This window comes from Natator depressus, chromosome 9, assembly GCF_965152275.1.
Source record: "Natator depressus isolate rNatDep1 chromosome 9, rNatDep2.hap1, whole genome shotgun sequence".
Lineage (NCBI taxonomy): Eukaryota > Metazoa > Chordata > Testudines > Cheloniidae > Natator > Natator depressus.
Window position 1 is genome coordinate 95,019,534 of NC_134242.1, and position 26,642 is coordinate 95,046,175.

The window sequence follows — 26,642 nt, forward strand, 5'->3', positions numbered from 1 at the left end:
CGTAAATATTTATCTTCAAAGAGAAAAATTGGTTCTATTAAAATTGTTTATTAAAATGCAAAATTTTAAGAAAAAACAAATTAGGGGGTTTTTTTTTGTTTTTGTTTTTTTTACATTCTCCAACATCTCTTAATCAGGCAACCCACAGAAAAGCAATAGAAAGCTTTAGCTCTGTTGATTAACCACTTGTTTTATCTTTTATCCACTTGGTGTACTTTGATACTCTGGTGTAGATACCATATTTGCCCTTCAGTGCACACTCTTCCCCCCAGCTGGTTATTCCAGTTAGAAACCAGGTACCTTCTATTTCTGAAGTATGAGGGCCCCCGCTGTCCCCTTCACATGTATCTTTAGCCTCTGAATGGTAACCCGCACAGAACATATTATGTAAGATAGAAAATGTGCTGCTTTTCATGCACGTTGCACGGTCAACAAATGGGACTTTCAGAACCTGTAGGACTGTGGCCACCCTTCCCCGGAACAGCTGGCTCCCCCAGCCACTCACAGTGCCAGTTCCGTACTTGAGGAGACTGTTGGTGAATTCCCTGCTGGCAATGCAAATGGGGGTGACGTAGCTGTTGAACTCCAGCGGGGTCCCAAGCTCTAGCAGTGCTATGTCATTCTCATGCTTGTTTTTGCTGGCATTGTAGGTGTGATGCAGAAGGATTTTCACCACTTGGCGATACTGCTCGGTACCGTCACTGACTTCCGTGTTGTGTTCACCTGGTGAAAGAAATGTCATGCTTTTTACAATTACAAGCAACCTGTGGGTGACTAAATACACTCTCAGCGTTAGTAACTACATGCAACTGATACTTCTAGTGTCACTAAGCATCAGCTGGGAGCCAAAATGTCATAAGTTCAAATCCCACACTGGGAATTGGCTCAGACCCAGTGCTGATAGTGCGCCGAACTACAAGGAGATATTAGATGTGCCGTCTGTTGGATGAGACAAGGTTCACTCTGCCTGCCGCTGTATAATCTATTTGTTGCTGTGTGTTTGTGCCAATGCAATCTATTAACGGATCTGACTAAGGCCCTGATCCTGCAAAGGGAGACATAGGCAAAAACGTGCCAGCTGCAGAACTGGGGCCAAAGTGTGTGATTATCTCCTCGGCTAGGGCCCCCCCTTTTGAAATTGACTTCATTGGAAGCAGGATCAGTGTCTGCCCTACAAGGAGTAGGAAACCAAATACCAGTGATAGCTCATGAGTAGTTTCCTTATGCTATGTGACAGAGTCCAGTGCTGCAGGAGCAGGTTATGAGTTATGTCCCTTATGGTGCAAATGCAACCCATTGATGAGTGTGTGCTATGGGCTCCCCGCTGTGCCAATCCAGGGAGAAGATGAATTGCTACAGTCCCCAAATCCAGAGTCTTGGCTCTTTACTTCAAGCTGCAGCAGTTCATACTTTTAGCTCTAGAGGTGCCTGATGCAATGACCACCCTCTTGAGGTGACAGACCAGGGACAGCATGAGCTGCTATGGTCGTCCGAGTTAATGCTCTATAGCTGAGGGCTCTAACAACTCATATCCTTTGCGGAGCAACACAGAGGGGAACCTGCAACACACACGCACCAGTGGGTTACACATACATCAAGTTTAGCTGACCACGTTGAATGATGCATCAGCCCAGAGACAGTGGCTGCCCAGCTAAAGATCCAATAGTACTGTCTTTAAAAAAACAAACCACCAACCAACCCAAACAGTTGAGGCTAACCCTGGCCTCGTAGCCCAAACTTTTCCTTTGAAAATAGGGGGTGGTGATCAAAGTTTTGCAGTGTTTGGGATAACAGAAATTTGGTGATTCTTTGGAGAGTTGTAAGGGGGAGTGTTGTCCTGGGATATTACAAAGTCTCCGGAACCAAGAATATTATCTTTTAAAACAGACCCCTTACTAGCAAACAATACTCCAGACCAACAGCAACCTGCAAACATTCTGTATCTTTGCCAGAAGGACCGCAACCCCATAGAGTGAGATGCAGGTAGTTGTTGCCAGCAACTGGAATATTAGGCCCTACAAAGCAAGTAGATACAAAGTCTCTGTTCCAAAGCCAATCTTTCCCAGCTCTGGCAGATCCCCCTCCCGCAGCTTCCTACACTTTCCTCTGCTGAGGATAAACATCAGCAGCAGGGAGTTTGCTGTTTAGGGCTATTGCAGCTGATTTGTTGGCAGGCTATTCCCTTCCTTAAAAGATTTTTCTAGGCAAAAAGGGGGAATTTGTCAAGACTTCAGGTGTTTTGAGTCTGCACAGCGTTAAGATTTGTCTGGCGGCAGTCAGAGAAGTCCTTTCCCACCCAAAGGAAAGTCTACCTGCCCAAGCAGCTTGCTAACTCGCTCTGGAAGGAAACCAGCAGCAGAATCACCTCCCCCCCTGCTCTGACCAACATCCTAAATCTGCAGGTAACTAGGGTGGGATGGAGGGGAATCCTGAGCCCTGATCAACAGCTTGTCACAAACAACCCGCTTCTCTTTTTTTGTGGCCCAAAGCGGGTCAGGCCTCTGCCTCAATCTTTCTAGGAGCTTTGCTGCAATCTCCAGGATCTGAGCTGGCCTGTCAAGCATAGTCACAATGCTTCTGGTTTTAACGGTGTATTGGCTTCCTGCTGAACATGCAGAGAGAGCCTGAAGTCCTATCATCAGTTAGCTGTCTGCGTTCATGTGAATGTTGTCTGACGAGGGCCACTGTGGCAGCTTTGCTCACTACACTGCTCCTGGGCCACGCTTCGTGTGTGTGTGTGTGTGTGTGTGAGTGTGTTTTCAGTGCATTACAATATGAGAGATAAATGGGGGAGTAGGGATTTCTTTTCAGATGACATTACTAAACTGTAAAAATAAGACACACATGGGGGAGACTTTGAGGGGGTTTTTTCTTATTGGTATTGCTGCATAATTGTTGGGGGACAGGCTAAACATATACCCTATGTGGAATTTGTGGGGGTAATTTTAATGCCTTTATTTTTGTTTGCTAAATATTTCAAGTGGGGGGCGCTATTGTGCTACAACTAAAGCTAGGTGTTTGGCATGGAGGGAAGGGCAAGTGCGATATGCATGATGTTTGGCATATATTCCAAAGTCACTGTGAAAACCGGCAACCCCCGATCTTTCTCCCTCTTTCCTTGGTGCCTGTCCATCAAATCTACTCCAGTAAAACCCAGCTGTGCTGCCGAACAATCCTCCTGTATCCCAATCGGAGGGGTGTGAAACATTTGTGATGAAACTAGAAATGGATGAACTTGCTACAAAATGCAAACCCAGAAACAGACCCATTTCCAAGCCAAAAAATGGGCCCTTCTAGTGTGAAGCTGTTTCCGCTGTATAAAGAGCGGAAGTTGTGTACTCGCAGTTTAACAGATATGCTTTATCACCCTTGTGAACTTTCATGGAGGCAAAACTGGTTGAAAGTAAATGGTAGAAAATGTGGCACTCAACCTTCTGTAGACCCTGATCCTGTGCAGGCCCAGACGCACCCTGCACTGGCATGGAGTTCTGCTAAAATCAGTCCCAGGGGTCCACCCAGGCAGAATCAAGGGCCAAGAGAGCAAAAGTAAGTGGTGGATCAAAATCCAATAAGTGCCTTGAGTGCCATTCTCATTGATGGGACTTGTGCTCCCTAGTCTCTTAAGCCTTTTTGACAATCCCACTCTTAATGTCTGAGTTGGTCCAATTTAAGTGACAGTTATAAATATACCCAGATCACCTAACTTTTATTCTGGGTGTGTTGCACGTTTCAATTGAATCTGTTGTTATTGGCGGCTGCTACTAACTAGATTTGTGTCCCATGTACTCAGCAATTATAATATGAAATACACACTTCATAAACAACTTGAGGAAACTGACTTGTGCCACACCTGTGAGCCATCATCTTTTTACCCTTGCCTTAGTTACGGGGCCCTGCGTTGAATTATCTTCAGATTTCCCACAGGCAATCAATAAAAGCTGGGGGGGGGGGCGATGGGAACAGGGGGTTGAGAGCGGAAATAGCATTCGTAAAGATGCAATGAAGTCATTTTGTGGATGTGTCAGTTTTGGCTTCCTGGCGCCTGTCTACACCTCACAGGGACGTTGTTGTGCATGGAAATTCAGTTCTCTACTTCAGTCCATAGTTTCTACTTTCTACAGAATTTCAGTCTTACAGGATAGATTTCTGCTTCTGCTGATCCCTTAATTAAGTCTCAGATCTGTGTGACGTTTTGGGTGAACCGTTATTTTTATGAAAGCTTAAAGCCTGACAAGAATGGAACCAGAAATGCAGTTTTTAGTCACAGGCGAGACACTAGTTGGTCAATGTATTTGGAGCTGTGGGGCACACTGCCACCGATAGTCCCATATTAGGGAAAGCCAGAGATGCTCTTATAAGCAGAGCCCCACAAATCTGCGGATATCCGCTTTATAGCCACAAACGAGGATATCTGCGGAGCACTTTTGCGGCTCGGATGTGGATCTGTTTATAAGGTATTTCACGTTTTGTGTCAGCTAAGGCTTCTGAGGGGAGACTGCTCCTTGTCATATTCTGAGTGGTGGTTTTATGGATTTTTGCTTCACTAAACAGAGACCCATAAACTCCTCCCTTTTAGGCCCTTGTTGTTGGGAGCCATGATCCTGGAGACAATATTAAAGCCACCTGAACTTACCTCTTCTAATTTACTATGGGCCAGATTTTCAGTTGGTGTAAGCTGGTATAGCTCCACTGAAGTCAGTTGACTTTTTAAAGGAGCTAAGCCAATTTATACTAGCTAAGGACCTGGCCCTACATCTTTTGTTTTCTACAGTCAGTGGACACCTTAAAGCCCGCTACATTACAACTCTAGTGGTACCATGGCACAGTTGTATCCATGTTCTAATACAGTTTGTATGTACAGCTGGAGTGGGATAACGTGACTATCAGGCTGTAACACAAACCTTGTTCCCTACCTGCCAAAAACCATGTTGTCCCATCAATGTAACAAACCCACCCCCCTGGAACATGGGTGTCAGGCACAGGTGTAGTGACATAACTAGACTTGTGTGTGGGGTGGATCTTAGGGGAAGCTTTGCCATGATAAACATGTTCATAAACTGGATAGCACCAACTGTATTTAGCATACCTAACTGAATATCCACTAATGCATTCAGACCTCCTTTTGCTTACCTGCCACAACAGTAATCTGTGCGCCAGGCACAATGCAGTGCGCTGCTGTTACGATCCATTTTTCATTGACAATAGACCCCCCGCAGAATCCTACTCCATTACTGTTCTGTAAATGAACCTACGGAAAGAGAAATCCAAGCCTTGGGTACCACACAAACCAGTAATGAAGGGAAATCAAACATCATAGGTATATTAAGGGAGCGGACAAGGGGTGAGGAACAGTCACTGCTAAGTGGTACAAGCAAAATTGACACTGTGAAAGCAACTACCCACTTTTCCTCATGCAAGAAGGCAATTTCTGATGAGTTCCTGAGTGTCCTTCCTCCCTTCTTGAGGTATTCCTGTCCAGTCCTGCTGGTTTGACCACATTTCACAGGACAACCTTACCAATGGCTAAATACCATCTCCCATCCCTCCTCTGGCTAGGTCATGACAAGGGGAAACCAATCTGACACAACATGAAGTTCAATTCGTCATTCCAGACAGACTCGTGAACAGGTTATATTGGACACTGGTGAGAATAGTGGCAATGGACCAGATCCTCTGCTATATTAAGACACTAAGTGCTGCTCCTGTGGTAGCCAGGGGATACAGGCCTATATGTTTTACATTCCAAAGCTTAATTTCAAATTAAATATGCAAATTTACTAGGCACAATTAATTTAGAAGAGGGATTTCCCAACCATGTTCCTTAAATACCACACGATTGCTACTGGATATCAGCTTCCTCCTGTAAGTGTACCTGCTGCCTCTTTAGCTCTGAGAAGCAGAATTTTAAGCACGAGAGATCAATACTCATAACTAAGAGACGCAAGCCTACATACTACAAGAGGTTTGCACCAAACAGGATCTGCTCTGCAATTAAAGATCAATACTTTGTTCCTCGCAGCTCTCTGTTAATAAAGTACAGTATCTATTTGTACAGATGAAAGATAAATGCCCCTGTTAATTCCAACCATGTTTTATTTTGGCAAGAGAGAGCTCTAAGTAACTCAATTGTAGACTTGAAGGTACCTGGCCACCGGAGGGCAGCTATAGATTGAAAATTACAACACTAACCCAGCTACTTAAATGTCAGGCTTCGAAAGTATCAACATAATTTTAAAAAAGTATTTGCTACTGATTTGAGATGCGGCCCAAGCTAATCTCCAGATCCAACTGTTCCCAAGATCTGAGACAGTTTAGATGAAGGTCTGAATTCTGTGTCTTGGGCCCATGTCCATTAGCAATGTCTTAGATTTCAAGTGACGTTAAAGGCCTTCTCTAATATTAATCAGGCTGTTTGTGCCAGTCCACCACAGAACTTACAGCACCATAAATTCTTGCCCAGAGCTGGTATGGTGGTGCATGTTGTTAGTAGTTCTGGGCTATCTTTTCCCTGTGTCCTTGTCTGTCTCAGGTAGACCGGCCTGGGTGTAGGGTTTTCTGCCTGAAGTTATCCATTGGAGCCACCAGAAGCCTCTCGTTCAGCTGTCAGGAGGGCTGCCTTTCTTGTGCTCTCCAGCTATCTTCCTGCATGGGGTGATTTGCTCACTCTTTAGAAACCATTCCTCAACAAGAACTCTACACAGAAACATGTAGGGGTGGTGGAGAGAAGAGAATATGGACCAGAGAAAGCATGGGGGGGTGGGAAGAGGTGGAGGAGAGAGACAAAGGGGGAGAAAAATAGGTGGATCCAGAAGGCGACTCCATACGTGAGAGTGTGGGGAAGAATGCCCCAAGGTGAATGGAAAGGGGACACAGAAACGGGAGATAGCTTGGAAAAAACCCAAACGGAGTACTGGGCCACTCAAACACATTGCGGGAGGCAGCAGAGCTTCTGACCATTGCCAACTCTTACACAGTAGCAGGTCTACTAGCTACTTCCCCATATGATGGGGATACAAACTGGAAACGGGGAGGCACCCATGTTTAGGGCAGCAGGAGAGTCGCGTAGCTTGGTAAAGGTCTCTCGAGAGTTGGAATTTGAAGGGGTTTTTCCAGTCCTGTGTGGTTCCCCCGTCACTCTTTTTAAATGTGTATCCTACCGTCGTGTCTCCTATATATGATTTTATGTCAATTGAGATGAATCATTGTATAGTGGTGTATCATCACCATGCAACATATGGAGCCAGAGAATGCAGGGCTTTGAGCATCTCTGGGCTGGTAGTCCGAGCAAAACTGAAAGCTTTGTCGTTCCTGGAGACGATGGATCTGTTTTTTCCCCTGATGCACCTAAATGTTGATTTTTGATGTCAATTTTGGGGCCCTGACGTCTGTCAATTTTGGAGTCCATAGAAGAACCTAGCGTCAACTTGTGTGTGACCATCTATGTTCACATAAACACAACTGTTTTGCTGTCATCCTTAAGATGTAAGGCAAATGGTCACTTCTGCCAGCTGCTGACCTTCTAACTTAACCCCCTTTCGCTACTTGGCTTCTTCAGCAAAGCTCTCTCTGCCTCTTACTGAGCTCTCTTTTTCACTACTCGGCTTCCTAGAAACACCTTCTGAAGAATGTCATTTTCCCTCTGTTTGAGACAGGATTAAAATACCTCCACTTGATCTGTCTGAGTGAAAATTTTATATCCCAGTTTGTGCAGCATCTATTCATTGGTCTTACAATCCCCATTACCAGCGGTGCTGGGGCTCAAGTTATCAAAAGATTGTCCCTCATACTAATTTTATTAGTTCACTGTTTAACTCTCTCAGCCATCGCTGGATACATCCACCTCATCTAAGCCAGGATAACTGTGGAAGACTTTGAAATAGGTTCCATTTAGTAACAATTTCTTCTGCACCTCTCTTCTGCTGCTCCTCGTTTTTACAACTGCTTACATAGCAGTCGGTGGGTGGAGTTTTATTTGCATTTCCCTGCTCCAGACATCACAATATCTCTGTTTTATTACATCCCTGTTGGCTTGGATGGAGATGGCTGTGATGTCACAATATCCGTTTGTGACTTCAGGTGAGGAATGAGCAGATGGAGTAGATGAGACTCCTTCAAATATATATAGGACCAGTTTTCCTGTTGATGTAAATTATCATAGCTTCATTGAAGCCAGTGGAAATACACTGACTTACATCCGCTGAGGCTCTGGCCCAATCTATGTACTCATATAGGTGTTCCATGGTAAGAGAGGGTGAGCAAGGAACATAGCAATTATTTATATGATGCCATATGTGTGCACGGCACTTGCCAGGCAAAATGAAGTCCCTGACCCAAATCTAAGACCTAATCTTGCAAGTGTTGACAGACCCTTCTGGAGCCCCCTCAAATCAGTGGGTTTCTGCCTGGGTGCAAAAGTATGCCCACGTGGGTCCATCTGCAGGATCAGAACCTTTAGCTGTAAATTCTGATTCATTCAGTGACAATATCATGAAAAGCAGCCCACGGTTTAGTCTGAAGTATTAAAATCTGGCTCTCTCCTTTCTTCACTGTGAAGTTGTGTCCCAAAATGTCAACATGTCCCCATAAGTTTTGCTTGATCACAGAAGTCTTCCCCTTCGACTGCTCGCAGTGAAGTGCTTGGTGCGCTCATGTACTATTCTGCCAGCAGCCAAATCTGGTTGGATTGTCCCGTTTGGACAAAGATGCAGTCACTCTGTCTCCTAGCACGTTGCCAATATGGCCCTGAACTGGGCAAAGTATGTTGCTACAGCATAGATAACGTACATGGGCCAAAAGACTCTGAGATTTTAAGTGCATCAAAGAGCATATAGGAGAAATGCTGCTGTGTACAAAATGACATGAGAGCAATCAAGTTTAGCAGGATAACAAACAGGAACAGAACATCCAGTACCTGCCAAGGAACTTCACCTTTCCTGCTTTCCACTCCACCAACGACTCGTGTAACTTGCTTAATGATGGGTGTGATTTGAGTGGTATTGTCTGTTGCTTCGTCATGATCATCGGTAGAATTGTAGTTCCACTTGTCAAAGGTATTCATGGCCCGGGTGTACTTGCTTTTGGCTTCAGGAGCTGTAATCCTCCCACATGGAAACGGCACTGTGAAAAGAATGTACAGATTCATAAAGTAACACTTCAGCTGGCCATGCATCATATTAAGTGTTATTACAAATGAAGTGGCAAAACTGGAGATAAATGTTTCACACATCTCACCGGCAGGATGATAAAGGAGCTCTAGGGGAGTGGGCTGATTCAAATGGTTCATGTTTATGTTTGAATTAATTGATGGTGATGTAAGTAGCTCTAATAGTCAAATAAACACAACAATAAACTCCATCCGAAGTTCAGGAATAGGAGCTCCAAGCGATATGCCCTTGGTAGTGCAAGCACAAAGCTTTCCCAGGTTTTAGAAATCAATTTTGAGGACTTTAAAAAGGAAAAACCAACAACAACCCTGTGTGTATGTGCACATGTGGATGCGATTAACTCAGGTCTTTATTCAGCATGGTACTGGCATATGCCTAACTTTAAGCATCAGAATAGTTCAATTGACCCAAGGGGTCTACTTGCATGGTTAAAGTTAGCATGTGCTGACGTATCTGGCTGAATAAGGGCCTCACATGGCATAACTCTGCTGTAATGTAAAAAGGCTAATGTAGTGCCCATCTTTAAAAAAGGGAAGGAGGAGGATCCTGGGAACTACAGGCCAGTCAGCCTCACCTTAGTCCCTGGAAAAATCATGGAGCAGGTCCTCAAGGAATCAATTCTGAAGCACTTAGAGGAGAGGAAAGTGATCAGGAACAGTCAGCATGGATTCACCAAGGGCAAGTCATGCCTGACTAATCTAATTGCCTTCTATGACGAGATAACTGGCTCTGTGAATGAAGGGAAAGCAGTGGACATATTGTTCCTTGACTTTAGCAAAGCTTTTGACACGGTCTCCCACAGTATTCTTGCCAGCAAGTTAAAGAAGTATGGGCTGGATGAATGGACTATAAGGTGGATAGAAAGCTGGCAAGATTGTCGGGCTCAATGGGTAGTGATCAATGGCTCCATGTCTAGTTGGCAGCTGGTATCAAGTGGAGTGCCCCAAGGGTCGGTCCTGGGGCCGGTTTTGTTCAATATCTTCATAAATGATCTGGAGGATGGTGTGGATTGCACCCTCAGCAAGTTTGCAGATGACACTAAACTGGGAGGAGAGGTAGATACGCTGGAGGGCAGGGATAGGATACAGAGGGACCTAGACAAATTGGAGGATTGGGCCAAAAGAAATCTGATGAGGTTCAACAAGGACAAGTGCAGAGTCCTGCACTTAGGACGGAAGAATCCAATGCACCGCTACAGACTAGGGACCTAATGGCTCAGCAGCAGTTTTACAGAAAAGGACCTAGGGGTGACAGTGGACGAGAAGCTGGATATGAGTCAACAGTGTGCCCTTGTTGCCAAGAAGGCCAATGGCATTTTAGGATGTATAAGTAGGGGCATTGCCAGCAGATCGAGGGACGTGATCGTTCCCCTCTATTCGACATTGGTGAGGCCTCATCTGGAGTACTGTGTCCAGTTTTGGGGCCCATACTACAAGAAGGATGTGGAATAATTGGAAAGAGTCCAGTGGAGGGCAACAAAAATGATTAGGGGACTGGAACACATGAGTTATGAGGAGAGGCTGAGGGAACTGGGATTGTTTAGTCTACGGAAGAGAAGAATGAGGGGGGATTTGATAGCTGCTTTCAACTACCTGAAAGGGGGTTCCAAAGGGGATGGATCTAGACTGTTCTCAGTGGTAGCTGATGACAGAACAAGGAGTAATGGTCTCAAGTTGCAGTGAGGGAGGTTTAGGTTGGATATTAGGAAAAACTTTTTCACTAGGAGGGTGGTGAAACACTGGAATGCGTTACCTAGGGAGGTGGTGGAATCTCCTTCCTTAGATATTTTTAAGGTCAGGCTTGACAAAGCCCTGGCTGAGATGATTTAGTTGGGGATTGGTCCTGCTTTGAGCAGGGGGTTGGACTAGATGACCTCCTGAGGTCCCTTCCAACCCTGATTATTCTATGATTCTATGTACAGCCTAAGTCCTTGCCACCTAACCAGCAGTTTTAGTAAGAGACTTCTAGGGGCTTGGAGTTGTGTTGCATGGAAAGGATATCACAGGATGGGATCAGAAATGAGGGGTTCAGGGTATGTGTGTGTGTGGGTGGGGGCTCCAGGCTGGGGCTAAGAGTTTCAGACTGCAGGGGGGAGCAGGCGGCTCTGGGCTGGGGCAGGGGGTGGGTGTGGGGTGTGTGTGAGGGGTTTGGGCTGGGGGTGCAGACTCGGGTGGTGCTGGGGATGAGGAGTTTGGGTGTCAGAGGGTTCTCAGGGCTGGGGCCAAGGGGTTTGGAGGGCAGTAGGGGGATCAGGGCTGGGGTAGGGGGTTGGAGCCCTGGGGGTGAGGGCTCTGGGGTGGGGCTGGGGATGAGGGGTTTGGGAAGCAGAAGAGGGCTCTGGGTTGGTATTGAGGGGTTCAGAGGGCAGGCAGGGGATCAGGGTTGGGGTCAGGGGTGAAGGTGCCAGGAGGCACTTACCTCAAGCAGCTCCCGGAAGCAGCGGCATGTCCCTTCTCCGGCTCCTATGCGGAGGCACAGCCAGGTGGCTCTGTGAGCTGCCCTTGTCCTCAGGCACCACCCCCGCAGCTCTCATTGGCCGTGGTTCCTGGCCAATGGGAGCTGCGGAGCTGGTGCTTGGGGCATGGGCAGCGTACAGAGCCACTTGGCTGCCCCTACACATAGAAGCCGGAAGGGGGACATGTCGCTGCTTCCAGGAATCACGCAGAACCACAGCAGGCAGGGAGCCTGCCTTAGCCACGCTGCGCTGCCGACCGGACTTTTAACGGCCCGGTCAGCGGTGCTGACCAGAGCCGCCGGAGTCCTTTTTCAACCAGCTGTTCCGGTCGAAAATCGGACACCTGACAACTTTATCCCCTGCCTGCTATGAAGCTTTCCAATGAGCCCTGCCTCACAGTCCGAGACTGTGGACCACGCTGTGAATGGGAAGCCTACAAGCATTTCACTTACACCACCGACCCATGGTGGTGGCCACATGCAATCATGCTTCCCGGAGATCGCCACTCTGATTCCTCTGTGTCTAGCTGGTTCTGCCTGCTCCCCCTTCCAACCCGGTCATTCCTGGAGCAATGGCAGCTTATACTCTTAACCTGGCTTACTAGCTAACTGCTAAGAGTCCTGACACCCAGCAATTGTTGCTGCCAGAGAGATGGTGGGGAATCTCGAATAGGAGGGGTCATGCCTAGGGGACAATCTCTCTCTGGAGATGATCTCCACATTCTGAATAATTTTGAGAGCCTTAGTAGATGCGGGGAAGGGAGATTAATTGTGCCCTATAGTGCCAGATCCCTTCAAACCAGCTGACGTTGGACTCTGGTGCTACTCAGTAAAGCAGTCATGGAAATGTGACATTTCTTACGCAACAGATCTGCCCCTTGTTTGTGTCAATCAAACCTGGTTACTTTTGTGACGAAAGTAATTGCTTACTACTTCTCGCTCCTGTTTGCGATTCGCTGTTCCTGTCTTCCACTCTACCAAACAACTCACATAATTCCCAGTTACAGGTTCTATTCCATCTTTTGCATCAGAGTCAGGAATTTTGCTAAAAGAATTCTATCAGCTGTACCTGTGCAAATCAGCTTGAAAACAATAGGGCCACAGGGAAATGGCTGATTTTGTTCTGCAAAACCTCTATCACTAATAGTGATGCACAAGAAGGAAGCTGCTTACTTTCTGTGGTGTTCAGCTTGCTTCCCAAAATGATGGCTGTACTTGTGCCTGAGAGATTCATGGTAGGCACGTTGCAATAAATCAAACACATAAAAAGGTATCAAAGAGTTTGGGAAAGCCGACGGGGGGGGGGAGGTTCGGAACATCAGAATTAGAAACCAAGAAAATCAACTCTCCTGTCGCACATTTATAGAGATTTCTCCCACTGTGCTTGCTTATTATAACTGACATTTCTATAGCAACTAACTACAGTGCAATATAAACACAGCATGTGTCTGAGCTAGAACAGCATGGAAATTATACATGTATAGGTAAATATTTTACAATCGATGAAGGTGAGAAGACTATTAAAAAGCTGTTGATGGATTAATAAATTCATTTTAAAGTTTTTAAAAACAAGTTGCCATTTCTAAGTACTTTAAATGCAGACCGTTAACTGTTATTTTTAAGAGCCACATCTCACTTACTTTATATGAGATCATATCTTTTATTGGATCAATTTCTCTTGGTGAAAGAGACAAGCTTTGGAGCCACATAGAGCTCTTCTTCAGCTCTGTGTAGCTCGAAAGTTTGTCTCTTTCACCAAGAGAAATTGATCCAATAAAAGATATGACCTCACACAGCTTGTCTCTCAAATATCCTGTGCCCAACATAACTGCAACCGCATTGCAGACAGAGTTAACTGTTCTTTTCTATGACCACTTACTTCTCACTTATTTTATATGCACAGCTAGTAATATATCAAATTGGGGACACGTAACTAGATAAAGTTGTTTCATTATTTTTTTTTAAAGTAAAGCTTCCTTCTAAAGTTGCAACCATGAAAATCCATGTATTTCCTTTTAAAGATTTTTTTTTTACCTCCTAAACAATAGATTTAGGCTGCATATTTTAGCATCAACTGCATGTATTTTTCTTACTACCAAGTGGTGGAATAGAAATAGCACCCAAAAGCAGCACCAGCTTAGCATGTCTCCAGTGAAGGCTTCTCAAATAACTTGTAGGACAACCTCCCATGACGTTCAAAGATGGGATCTAGCCCTGTTCTGTACCATCTGTAGGCTGTAGCCCATTCTGACTGGATGTAGACTTTCTCCATCCTGTCTACTGTAATCAAAAAGCCCACAGCATCCCAAATATGAAGAATGTGCGTTCAACAATGTAATAGCTCTTGCTTGCAAGAACTCATATGACATGCATGCCTGTGGGCATGAGAGAAGCTGGGCACATGGCTAGAAAAGTTGGGGGGCTCCATTTAGAATGTTGTAAGGGGGTCATACTGGTCCATTGACAGAGGAAAAGTAGACATGACCTATAGATGGGTCTCTGGCTGCCTGAAACAAGCAGTGGTCCCAATGTCTACTCTTAAGCATCCCATTCCTGCTCTGCAGAATGGTGGACTTAGTGTGGCCCTATTTTTTCTATGTCTTGTTTGGGGAAGGAGTTTATGCCACCAGCTGCACATGTGGCCCTTATCTGCAACAAAATGTCCATGGTTATTGCTAACCTGCTATACTACACATTTCATAACATGCTTTATGAAACAACCAGGCTGAGAGTTCCAAAGCCACCAAGGGGATTTAGATGCATTAATTTCAATGACACTCTGTGCCTAAAGAAAAGGAGTACTTGTGGCACCTTAGAGACTAACCAATTTAACCTAAATGTTCTAAGAAGCTTTTGAAATCTCATCCCAAATCTTTAAATCATTTTAGAACTTGACCTGCAGGGTCACAGGATTTTCCATCTCCATTCAGTTTATAGCCAGGTGCACAGGAGCAAACAACTTTGTGGGGTGGGTCATTGTTGCAAAAATGCTTGCATCCTCCATTCTTAGTAGCACAGGTTGAATCTGAAAGAAATTAAACCAAACCCTTAAGACACTTTAAAAGTGCAATAAATGCAAAGCATGTCACTGAGCTGTTTACTTAGGACCTAGTCCAGGCGTAATGGGTGGTTAACACTTCTCAAGATCAGGCCTTTAGACTCCAGCATATAAACAACCCAAACTGTTGCATGGCAGAAGCAAATTTGCATCTTCCCTTCTTCCAATGAAAGCACAGATCAGGATGCGGTACAGACAGAAATTTGTGCCTGTTGTGTGTTAAAGGAACTGGAGTTAAAAAAACCATTTAATCTGAAAGCATGGCTAAATCCCTTCATCTTCCTTGAAAACCTCAACCATTGTATCTAACTCATGCACTTCTCCAAGGAATACATGTACAGCTTATGTGAGACCAAGAGGTTAAAGCAGGGGCAGTCAATTATTTTTTGTCAAGGTCCAAATTTCTTGGCCAAGGTATAGTCAAGGTCCAGACTCCAGAGAAAATAATAATAGTAATTAATAAGTAAATAAAAAAATTTCAGGGTCAGTTCAATAACATCTGGCAGTCTGGATTTGGCCGGCGGTCCGCCTATTGACGACCTTGGGTTAAAGCCAATCTCCCCAAAACGGCAAATATCTGAGCTTGAACTGGATGAAACTGGTTGGAAAATGTATTGTGGAAAGTCATGGTGAAGTGGTAGCATCTGTGGGTCCCCTCATTTCTCTCTCTGCTGGAGAATGTTTTGGCTGGTGGACTTGGTTCTCATTGCCGATCCACTGGACCTGCGGCCTGCCCTGCAACTCCTAGCCAGCTATCAAGGAGACTGGTTTCAGAGATCTGCTTTGCAGTATGGAGAGGGAGCAGAGTCCACTAGGGCAGCCTCCTTCTGACAAACAATGACTTCAGAGAGAATGAGGCCATGCAGCATTTCGAAGCTCTCGGGGACTTGGCAGCTCCACTTGGAAGGGTTTGTACAAATATTTGGCTACAGGTCACGTGGATTCCCCACCATGCTCCTCCTCCCCCTTTCTTCAGTTTGGATTCAGGTGACCAGATGCCAGGTCGAAGGGTGCAGTGTAAACCTTGGGCTAGAACTCTGATTTCAGAGTGGCTTGAACCCAGAAACTCAAAGCAAACGTCAGTTTAAACTGCCAGGTTTTGCGTCATAAATGAAGTAAAACCACAGATGACCCTTGACACAAAGCATAAATCCTCCCTGACGGACACACAAAGCGCACAAGCCTGAGCCCAGCTTTTGCTGAAACTAAGCTTGGAGCTTATAGTGGAACCTTGTGTAATGCTGATGCCTCTGGGTGGGTCCTTGGCAGTATATCTTGTTGCACGCATCTCTACTGTCTAAGCAAAAAGACTCAGCCCCCAGCTTCAGCCTCAGCCACTGACCCCGCACTAGGGGTGTCAGTGTCACAGATGGTGGCCTGGATAGGAAATTGAACTAGGAAGCGTCTGGAGCTTGGGACACACTTCCTCAGCCAGGAGGAGTCCTTGTAGGACACGACAACTTGAGGTGACGTTCTGTTTCCCCTCAAGTGGAGGCTTGGCCAAGTGCAGATGGATGAGCCTGCTACAGAGGTAGCCAAGAGAGTTGAGTCTTTTAGCTCAAGCAGTATAGGCTCATGCATGAAGATCCAGAGGTCCCAGGTTCGATCCCCACTGCTGATGACCAACCCAGGGGCATTCCCGTTACGCTCATATTTTGTTGTGAACATTTTTGATGCACGCTCCCCTTTGCTTTTCTCTGTCTTTCTGGAATCTCATCCTCCAGGTGTCGAAAGTGACAAGTCAATAGACTTGCTTTTAATTCTCAGTGAGTTTTCAAATAACTTCACAGTAGATTAACTTCCCTCCCACTCCTCAAGGACACATCCATTCCTGTCGTCATGCTTACGTGATTGTTTACTATTTTTACAAAGTCACTTCATTTCAATTGCTATTTTAGTCCCAGTCTCCCATCCACCAGAAGACTGCAGTGGCTTGAGACCATTTTATATTTGCTGCAAATTTAAAACACTCTTCCAGACCCGCACCTCTTCCCTGCCAGAGTAAAAACACAAGTAGAAACAGAATCTCTTCTCGGTGCTCGTTCATTACGCTGGCTATACTAGATCAGAGGATGGACAGGAACAATGAGACAGTGAGATCCTAGCTCTTTAAACCATTAGTGGTTCTATTTTCATACTTTCCTGAAGGGCTCAGGAGATTATTTGCATTTTGTTTGTCTTTGGAATCATATTGTGTGTGTGTGTGTAGTTGATCATTGCTCATTTCAATGTGTTGAGAGCTCATTGTCAAAAAGGGCCCTGTGGGCTGTGCATGAACCAGTTGGGCAATACTCAACCCACCAGCATGGTAGCTCTGATCCTGCTCCCGCTGAGGTCAATGGGAAAACTCTAATTTGATTTCTGTGGGTTTTGAATCAGGCCCCATTCCTCTCTATCTCCCCAGAAAGTTGAATGGAACCATGGGGTGAAATCCTGGCCTCATTAAAGTCAATGGAAAAAATATTGTATTCTCTTCATTAGGCTCAGGATTTCACCTGTCGTGTTAAATAGCCCTGACTAATACAATCCATACAGGAAGGGCTTGTAATAGGGAGAGAAAGGAGGTTCCTGATTAAATATTTGCATTGGGAGACATGACATTACTGAGCAGGTTGTGAATCTGATTCTCATTAATAATATGTGATGGCTGCCACCTTGGCTAACACCAGGGTTGAAACCTGGGGACACCATAGCAAGAAGTAGAAGTTGCTTTACCATGAGCTAAATAACCAGTCCTTACTAGCTGGAGTGGGGAGGGTAGCATCTCCTCTGTGGATTGGGTCCCAAAGGAGAGACCTGTAACACGCTCACCAATGGGTTACACCTGCGTGTTGCGTGGTCACTTACAGCAGTGCAAAGTGGGTATAAAAACCAGCCAATCAGAATGGAAGTTATTCACATCCATTTTGCCCAGGTCTAAGTGACTATGTATGGTGCAGGGCAGCAGAGAATCTGGCCCCTTGGTACATACCTAGCTCACAGTTCCTTCCTTCATACCCTGCCAGACACCAACACACGTAGGAACCGACATCATCTGCGCAACGGGCTCCATTTTTACACGGATTTGGATTACACTGGTCTCCATCTTGGAAATGAAAACAAGATCAATTAATTAGCAGACAAGAAGAAAAGGAGTACTTGTGGCACCTTAGAGACTAACCAATTTATTTGAGCATGAGCTTTCGTGAGCTACAGCTCACTTCATCGGATGCATACTGTGGAAACTGCAGAAGACATTATATACATGGTCTCTGTGTGTATATAATGTCTTCTGCAGTTTCCACAGTATGCATCCGATGAAGTGAGCTGTAGCTCACGAAAGCTCATGCTCAAATAAATTGGTTAGTCTCTAAGGTGCCACAAGTACTCCTTTTCTTTTTGCGAATACAGACTAACACGGCTGTTACTCTGAAACTTAGCGGACAAGGGCATTCATCACCTTTGCTACTCAACAGTGAGTGTTTCCCCCACCCTACCAGGCTCAGGATAAAGAATGTTAAGTTAAGCTTGGACCTGAAAACTTCTTTTTAAGGGAAAATTTAGATTCTGGAAAACAATTGCATAATTGACAGAGCAGCAATCCTGTGGTGACCTCTGCAGCTGCATTATGCACAAAGGCCTGATTTTGGCATCTGACCTCACTATAGTCTTTTGGTGTGTTAATTCCCCTGACTTCAGTTGTTCTCTGTCGGTTCTCACTAGTGTGAGATCAGTCTGGTCCTATTTCTGATCGAGCTTAGAAAGCTGGAGCTAGGAGGTGGATTTCCTTGAGAACATGCAGAGCCAGCTGTCTCCAAATTAGGTTTTTGTTTTTTTAAAGTTCTCATCCTTCCTTGAAGAAGATTGTCGTGTGGCCACCTGGTTTTGAGCCTTTACTGTAAGACCCTGAACTTTAGGGCTCAAGCTTTTCTCCATAACTGTGAGAGCTAGAAACAGACTTCTTAAAACAAATGAAAGCTGAGATTCTCATGTTTTCCTGATGACAGGTTTCAGAGTAGCAGGCGTGTTAGTCTGTATCCGCAAAAAGAAAAGGAGGACTTGTGGCACCTTAGAGACTAACCAATTTATTTGAGCATAAGCTTTCATGAGCTACATTCGATGAAGTGAGCTGTAGCTCATGAAAGCTTATGCTCAAATAAATTGGTTAGTCTCTAAGGTGCCACAAGTCCTCCTTTTCTTTTCGTGTATTCCTGTGAATCCAGGAGCCGGGGCTCTAAGGAAAACACCCATTATCAGAAAGTTTGCAGTAAACTCCCGGGGACCTGGCAACTGGATCAGTGATGCTGAATCTTAAGGAAATAAACTCTTAAAAGACAGAGCAAAGCCAAAGGGGAAGGGGAAGTGAAGAGTGCCCTAACGCACTCATGTTACACCAGCAAATTCGCCTGTTAATGCTTTTTTTTTTTTATCCTCTCTCTCCTTCCCCCTCGTTCCAATGCAAACACGGGGCAAAATATAACAAATTAGAGAATGACCAGCTTGCAGGCCAGGGACTGGATTTTTTTATCTCTCAGTGGAGCCCCTTATACTGCTGCAAGTCAGTGTAAAACTCTACCTCAACAACATGGTAGAGTTTTGCACCCACTTGCCACTTACACCAGTGCAGACACAAAGCACAGGGCAGCAGAGAATTAGGACTCAAGCCTTGAAAACTGCCAAAAGGTTGCTTGTGTGGTGCAGAAGATGGCCACTTACGGCCACATTCACCGCTGTGCAGAGAGTTAGGCCTATGCATCACTTAAGCTCTCAAATAGGGTTTAAGTGGTGCATAGGTGTTGAGTTTCTGCACGGGAGTGAATGTCATCCACGCAGCACGGAGACTGGTACGAGCAGCCCGTGAGCTAAACAAGTAAAACACGCACACTGATAAAAGGAGAAGGTAAGATTTTTTTTTTTTTTTGGCAGGGGTCATTAGTTTCAACCATAGAAATACAAAATACAGTATCTCAGTTTCATGACGATTGTTTTTTCAGGGGACAATTTTAAAATGCAAATGTAACTATTTTATTGAATAGTCTGGACCGACTCATGTGACTTATTTAAGACTGGAGCTGTTCTGTGTGTTCAGCCAATCTACGAAGCACTTCATTTGCTGAAACATCCTTAGTTTCATATGTTTAGTGTTCATTGAATGTTTTTTCGTGGGTGTGGGGGGTAGTTGAGGTTAGGGACCAAGGAGTGAAGAGACAAATTGTAAGTGTGAAGCAGAGTTGGACAGGAGATGCAAAACAACTGTTTGTGAGCATTGGTTTGAATTCCAAACAGCTATCTGCTTTGGTCACATTTATAGCTCTCTTTAATACACTATTTCCAAGCAAACATGATGTGCTCACACACATGTTTACAGAGGGGCCATTCATAGGAAGAGCCATATTTGCATGCAAACAGGGCATTTGCTACTGGCCATTTGTTCTCAAACCTTAACGTTTCATTTTTCTATAGGAGCTGAAACATTCTACATGGTTTACATGACCAATCACACATCACAAACAGCAAGTGGTCTGTGGGAACTCTTACAGTGAAACTTGTTCACACAAGCTGATTGAACAAATGCAATAATGAATAAACTGGTAAAATCCAATGCTGTGAATTATCTACAACCAGAACAGGGAAAATGACTAAACTGGAGGGATATATTATTAATTATGCATAACTTTGACTAACTCTACTGTAGAACATATTCCATTAAATGGGAAATATTCTTTCAATTAATACCTGTACCTCCCATTACTTATAGGCAACTACTGAAAGGTGAATACAGGATGACCTTATGGTTTTTATGTATGTGAAATGTGGAGGAAGCAAATCTCTTACCAATATACCCTTTCCAAAACTCCATCTGCAAAACAAACAGACAATAACATGAATAGTTTCTCTTGATATTTAATTTGAAAATTAAATTACAAACTAGCATGAAGTAAAGCCCCCAAAACTTTAGGTAAAGGATCCAAATAGAAAGTTTTTAGGGTTAAAATCCTTTTCATGAAGTGGGTCAGCACAGGCATAAGTGCTTATGTGAGACTCACATGAGCATAGGTGCTATGCTGGTCCATTGCACCCTTTGGGGAAAAGAGGCTTTTTCATAGAATCATCGAATATCAGGGTTGGAAGGGACCTCAGGAGGTCATCTAGTCCAACCCCCTGCTCAAAGCAGGACCAATCCCCAATTAAATCATCCCAGCCAGGGCTTTGTCAAGCCTGACCTTAAAAACCTCTAAGGAAGGAGATTCCACCACCTCCCTAGGTAACGCATTCCAGTGCTTCACCACCCTCCTAGTGAAAAAGTTTTTCCTAATATCCAACCTAAACCTCCCCCACTGCAACTTGAGACCATTGTTCCTCGTTCTGTCATCAGCTACCACTGAGAACAGCCTAGATCCATCCTCTTTAGAACCCCCTTTCAGGTAGTTGAAAGTAGCTATCAAATCCCCCCTCATTCTTCTCTTCTGCAGACTAAATAATCCCAGTTCCCTGAGAGTCTCTGGATTAAGTTTAGAAGTGTGAGCAACAAGGGTGATGTCGTGGTGGGAGTCTGCTATAGACCACTAGAGCAGGGGGCTGAGGTGGACAAGGCTTTCTTCAGGCAACTAACAGAAGTTACTAGATCACAGGCCCTTGTTCTCATGGAGGACTTCAATCACCCCGATATCTGCTGAGAGAGCAATACAGCAGTGCACAGACAATTGCACTGCACATGCAATTTCCATGATTGTCTCCCTCCCGTCTCTCCCCCAGTGAGTTCATAATGGTGTCATTCTGCCATGACAACACTCACTGTTTTTTCCGTGTTTTCAAAGACTTCTCGCGCTTCTTCAAAATTGCATTTTTCTTCCTTACATTCTCTCTCGAGGTTCCCTGGAACAAACTCTTCCAGCCTATTTGAATTATATCTCTTCTGCCTGCGCAAAATTGAGCTTGCTTGTTCATTTTTGATAAAAACTGCAATAAAAAAAAACCCATAGACCATAGTTACAGATGGTACATTCCCTTCAATGGTTTAACTGTCATGTTTAAGTGCTGTGTTCTCAAACACCATGCTTTCCGCTCCTGTGTTTTCACCACCTAGGCACCATGGTTATGGGCGTATTGCATAAGCATAGTAAAATTCTAGTATACCTTATTCCCCTTCCTGTATACGGAGGGTACCTGTAGACACATAACTGTGTCCACACTAGAAGCTGTAATCCTATGACTATATCAGTAAAAAACCCACACCCATAACCAAAATAGTTATGCTGGTACAAAACCTTTGTGTAGACCAAGCCTGAAAATGCTTGTTGAGTTCAATTTCACCCCAGTGCAGAGAGGCTAAAGGCTTAAGTGAGAGGTAAGTACTGCACAAGATTTATGCAGGCCCCCTGCAGAGGGGTGAATTTTGTCCTAGAAGAAAATCAAAAGGAGAGGATTACTATTTGTTTTCACTTTTAAAACATGGTTTACATTTTTTCCAGAACTAACACAGCTTAAAATTATTGTTCTATTTACTCTTTGCTGAACCAGATCCCAATAACTCATCTTGTGGGGCTACCACATGGCAGATAAATTCCCCATTGAAGACTTTATTAATGGCAGCCTTGTGTGGGCAATATTTTATCAAAGTTTCAATGTTCCTGACTAATTTCTCCAATGTTCTAGGATCCAGTGAGCTTTGTTTCACCTCACACCGCAAGCACTGTTTTGAGTGTGAGCAGATCTGCTTATTAAAACAGAGAAACTTCTTGGTCGCCTACTTTACAGCCCAATTTTCAAGGCCCTTTCTTATGACTAGCAGGCTTACAGCAAAAGACATCAAAGCCTCTCGTGGTCACTAGATGGTGCTGTCAGTTCTGCTTGGGGTTAAAGTTGGTCATTACGTTTGTGAAACAGTATTATGTAGCTTCTTGTTCATATAAGGTTTATACTATAACAAATTTCCGAGTGAATGGGAGTAAATTTCATTGGCCACCTGCGAGTTGGTGAGAGAGAGAAGGGATAGCTCAGGGGTTTGAGCACTGGCCTGCTAAACCCAGGGGTCTGAGTTCAATCCTTAAGGGGGCCATTTAGGGATCAGGGGCAAAAATTGGGGATTGGCCCTGCTTTCAGCAGGGGGTTGGACCAGATGATCTCCTGTGGTCCCTTCCAACCCTGATATTCTATGACTAGAAAGGGAACTTGTGAGGACTAGTAACAGCCAGACAGAATCTCTATTTGCTTTTAGAAGGCTAGTTTCTGCTCTCACTTAGTGCCTAATTAAATGCCTCTTGAAGTCATCTGAGAAACTCACACTGACTTCAATAAAGCCCTTACTCCAGATTTATACTTTGACCCCATTTGAGTTCATTGGAATTACCATTCTGCACTTACCCCCTGTAACTGAAGGCAGGAATTTGGCCCTTCAGATGGAACTCTATCTGCAAGTGATTATTCTGACTGCCAACTGTTTTTATAACAGTTTAAACGACTGCAGAATAAGTCTACCATTCTGTATTCCTTGTGCTGACACTTGCTTTCAGTTAGCAAAGGCAACAATGGTGCCGTGAGAATTAAAAGCTTGATCTTAATAGAACTACCTTGCCCGAGGTCTTAATGGAGTAAAACATTATATTTTCCCGGAAAGCAGGTCTGGTAGAGACTTGTGACTATTAATAAAAATTGTCCAATGGCAATAGTTCGGTTTGTGTTTGGGGGAGGGATCAAAACTTGATTTCCTTTCTCTTCCTTGAAGTTTTGACCACTGACCAGTTCACACTTAAAATGCAAAGGCGATCACTGTCAACAGATCACCTGTAGCAGCATCCATATGAGTAAAGATGGTTCTACCACCTTATCCTTTGAAAACAATCTGCCTCTTTTAGTGGTGAATGTGCTTTTGGGGCCTGCCATTTTGCATTTGACCTGTGCAAAGGGTCCAGTCCAGTGCAGTCCAAGACATGTTCGGCTCCATGGGCTCAGAGACAAAACCGATAGTCTGAGCAGCCTTTCACCCTGCTTGCTTTAGCGACTCTGCTGCCTTTTTCCACAATTAGTCTCCAGACTAATTACACAAAAACTAGAACATCAGTTGCAACCTTTTCACTTTATATCTCTTCTTGGACACTTCTAGCCAATAGGAATACAGCAGGCACCTGTTCCAATTAACCTACGTGCACCAGATATAGATGGCAGGTTTCAGAGGGGTAGCCGTGTTAGTTTGTATCAGCAAGAACAACGGGGAGTCCTTGTGGCACCTTAGAGACGAACACATTTATTTGGGCATAAGCTTTCGTGGGCTAAAATATTGGGTTCTAGCCCACGAAAGCTTATGCCCAAATATATTTGTTAATCTCTAAGGTGCCACAAGGACTCGTCGTCGTTTTTGCAGAGCTAGATGGTAACTCTTCAGCTGCCTCATTAAAATATAATGCAAAGCACTCCTCTAACTCCAGTTACTGCCATTCTGCCATTCCAGTTAATGCAGTCATGTACTGATGCTGCAGAATGCTTTAAAAACAAACCAAAACAACACCCTGGACAAAAGGCTACAGGCCCACTTGGGGAATGGGCACTTTATTCCGTCCCCAGGGACATCTCTGGCTGGAAGCAACTGCCAGTAGCTAAGTAGGTGAATCTGAGAGTCAATGGAGAGACAGTTTAAATACACTTTCTCGTGCCTGGGTCTATGAGGTTTCCAGTATCCAGGTCTAGCACAGAATTCTGTGGTAGGCATGTCTCATGGGGCATGGGAAGAATATTTTGCCACCGTTTGCTTTCAAGAAGTATTGCAATACTATGCTTTAGGCTCTCAGCTCTAATCAGTGCGTAAACACACTAGAAAGAATATTTTATCTTCCCAGCTAGGACAGGCTGTCTGGTTTGAAGTGAAATAACAATATAGTACTCTGCACCGATATATAGTCCCTTCCACCCCCCACAACACAGCACAAACATGGATACAACCTCATAATCCCACCTGAGGGGGCATGGTATCCTCCCTATATAGGACTGGGTCCTGCTTCCATTGAGGTAAATGGTAAAACTGCCTTTGATTCCCTTAATGCAGGATCATGCCCCTGGACATGAGGAAAGCTAGGCAACAAATGGTGTGATAATTGGTGTATCAGCCTCATTTCTATGAGAAATGTCTGTTCTTTGGCCATACTGTTCTCTTGCATGCTCATGAGCTTAGTTTAAAATACTGCATTTGAATTCAGCCCGAATTTGGCATTTAAACAATCTTCACAGTAGCAAATCCAAGGACCATGTCATGTATTTATTGGTCTATTGGACAATTTGTTCTGGGATTCCAATACACAGTAAAAGGCACAGACGCTAACTTGTAAATATCTTTTCCTCCTATTGTTTTATTTGTATTAAAATGGCTGAATCTAGAGCAAGTCCTTGAAATGAATAGTCATAAAATAAGTATCAGAAAAGTCCCATTCTTTAAATAAAAACAGCACAGCAGTTAATCTTATCACCATAAAACCCCTATTTTGTTTATTCTCAAGAGCAAACATATTTTTAAACAGAGAACTTGTAAAATTCAGCAGTCTTACTATGTGAATTTTGTTGCTGGTAAATGATTTATTCCTTATCAGAGGACAGAAACGTAATCCGATCTATGAGAGCAACTAAAAAGCAGAGGACTTGCTAGGTTTAAAATGAACCAACCTGTACATTCGGCACTGAGAAGAGATCCCAAAAGACCAGTTATGATCATGAGAGAGGTTTTTGCCATTTTCGTGTACCAAGCAATCCTTTCGCTAATGAATTGTGCAAGTATAGAGAAGCTGGATCAATAGTTCCAAAGTACAGGCCCTTGTTTGCTTACTTCGGGTAACCCTTTAATTTAAGGTCCCCAAATGTTCATTTGACGAGGATTCTCTGAAATGGTAGCTTGGATGTGAAAGGAGGAGCAACCACCCCAACTTTGCATACGATAAACCTATTGCATAGCTTCAAACCCCAAGAAATATCGTGGGCCGGGTTAGGTGGGTTTGTATTTGCTGTTGCCCATGTAAAACAAACAGCCACAAAGCCCAAGTTCTAGAACCAGTGGCAGATTCATGCATGGACCTACAGGGCCCGTGCCCAAGGGGCTGCCCAGGACAGGTGGAGGGTCCAGGGCTCCCCACAGTGGCCCAGGCTCCCTTGGCGACTCTTACCACAGCCCAGCTCCGGCTTCCAGCCTGGCCAGGGGGCACAGGGCTGGATTAATGCAGGGGCTTTAGGGGCTGCAGCCCAGGCCCCCGGGCTAAGGGGGGGCCCCGGCGCAGCAGGGCTCAGGGCGCAGCAGGGCTCCCCAGCGTAGCAGGGCTCACTCCTGGAAGTGGCTGGCTGCTGGCACGTCTCTGCAGCGGGGGGAAGGGGAGGCGGCTCTGCGCACTGCTCCCTCCCCCAGTACCGACTCCACAGCTCCCATTGGTGCTTGCAGGAGTGGCGCTTGTGGGCATGGGCAGCGCATGAAGACATGCTGTCCCCCTCCACCAAGGGCTGCGCAGAGACGTGCCAGCAGCCAGCCACTTCTGGGAGCACCGTGGGGCCACGGCATGCAGGCAGCCTGCCTGAGCCCTGCTGTGCCGCTGGCTAGGAGCCACCTGTGGCAAGCACCTCCCGGATGGAGCCTGCACCTCGCACCCCCTCCTGCACCCCAACCCTCTGCCCCAAGTCAGCATCCCCTCCTACACCCAAACTCCATCCCAGAAAGAAACTAATATAACAGCTGTTCTAAGGTAAGAAGCAGGCTATTTTGAATTAACTTAACTATATTCTACATGTTTTAAGCCTGAAATGTAACCACAGAACGGCTTTATGTTAATTAAAAGGCAAGTTTCGTATAGCGTTAATAGCCTCAATGCCATAATTGTGATCATTTTGTTTTAAATTAGGAAAAAGACTTGTATACAGGGGCCCCACAAAATTTAATAGCCCCAGGCCCACAGGAGCATTAATCCGGCCCTGAGGGGGCAGGGTCTTGGGGGGAAGGGGAGGAGCAGGGGGCAGGACCC

General features: G+C 44.9%; 1 protein-coding gene across 2 annotated transcripts; it reads right to left on the minus strand.

Annotated features, from left to right (window-relative positions):
- On the minus strand, positions 1-25,403 carry F9 (coagulation factor IX). Of its 2 annotated transcripts, none has more exons than XM_074963188.1 (8): positions 25,306-25,403; positions 21,452-21,615; positions 20,491-20,515; positions 17,648-17,761; positions 14,515-14,643; positions 8,912-9,117; positions 5,131-5,248; positions 1-723 (listed from the first exon to the last, which is right to left on the minus strand). In XM_074963188.1, exons 1-8 carry the CDS (start codon positions 25,370-25,372, stop codon positions 179-181), a joined length of 1,368 nt encoding a protein of 455 aa, XP_074819289.1. In that variant the 5' UTR covers positions 25,373-25,403; the 3' UTR covers positions 1-178. The 2 variants fall into 2 exon arrangements, with proteins under 2 accessions (XP_074819289.1, XP_074819288.1); XM_074963187.1 differs by having other exon boundaries at positions 5,131-5,236; positions 8,903-9,117.
- Between the last annotated feature and the right edge of the window lie 1,239 nt (positions 25,404-26,642).

What these genes read in the sequence shown, in the direction of transcription:
- F9 (XM_074963188.1), bottom strand. Translation starts at nt 25,372, where the DNA reads ATGGCAAAAACCTCTCTCATGATCATAACTGGTCTTTTGGGATCTCTT. An exon ending in AAAATCCTGTGACCCTGCAG is followed by an intron (nt 9,118 to 14,514) that starts GTCAAGTTCTAA and finishes TTCTTTTCACAG; the next exon opens with TGCCGTTTCCATGTGGGAGG. An exon ending in ACAGATTACTGTTGTGGCAG is followed by an intron (nt 724 to 5,130) that starts GTAAGCAAAAGG and finishes TTCTTTCACCAG; the next exon opens with GTGAACACAACACGGAAGTC.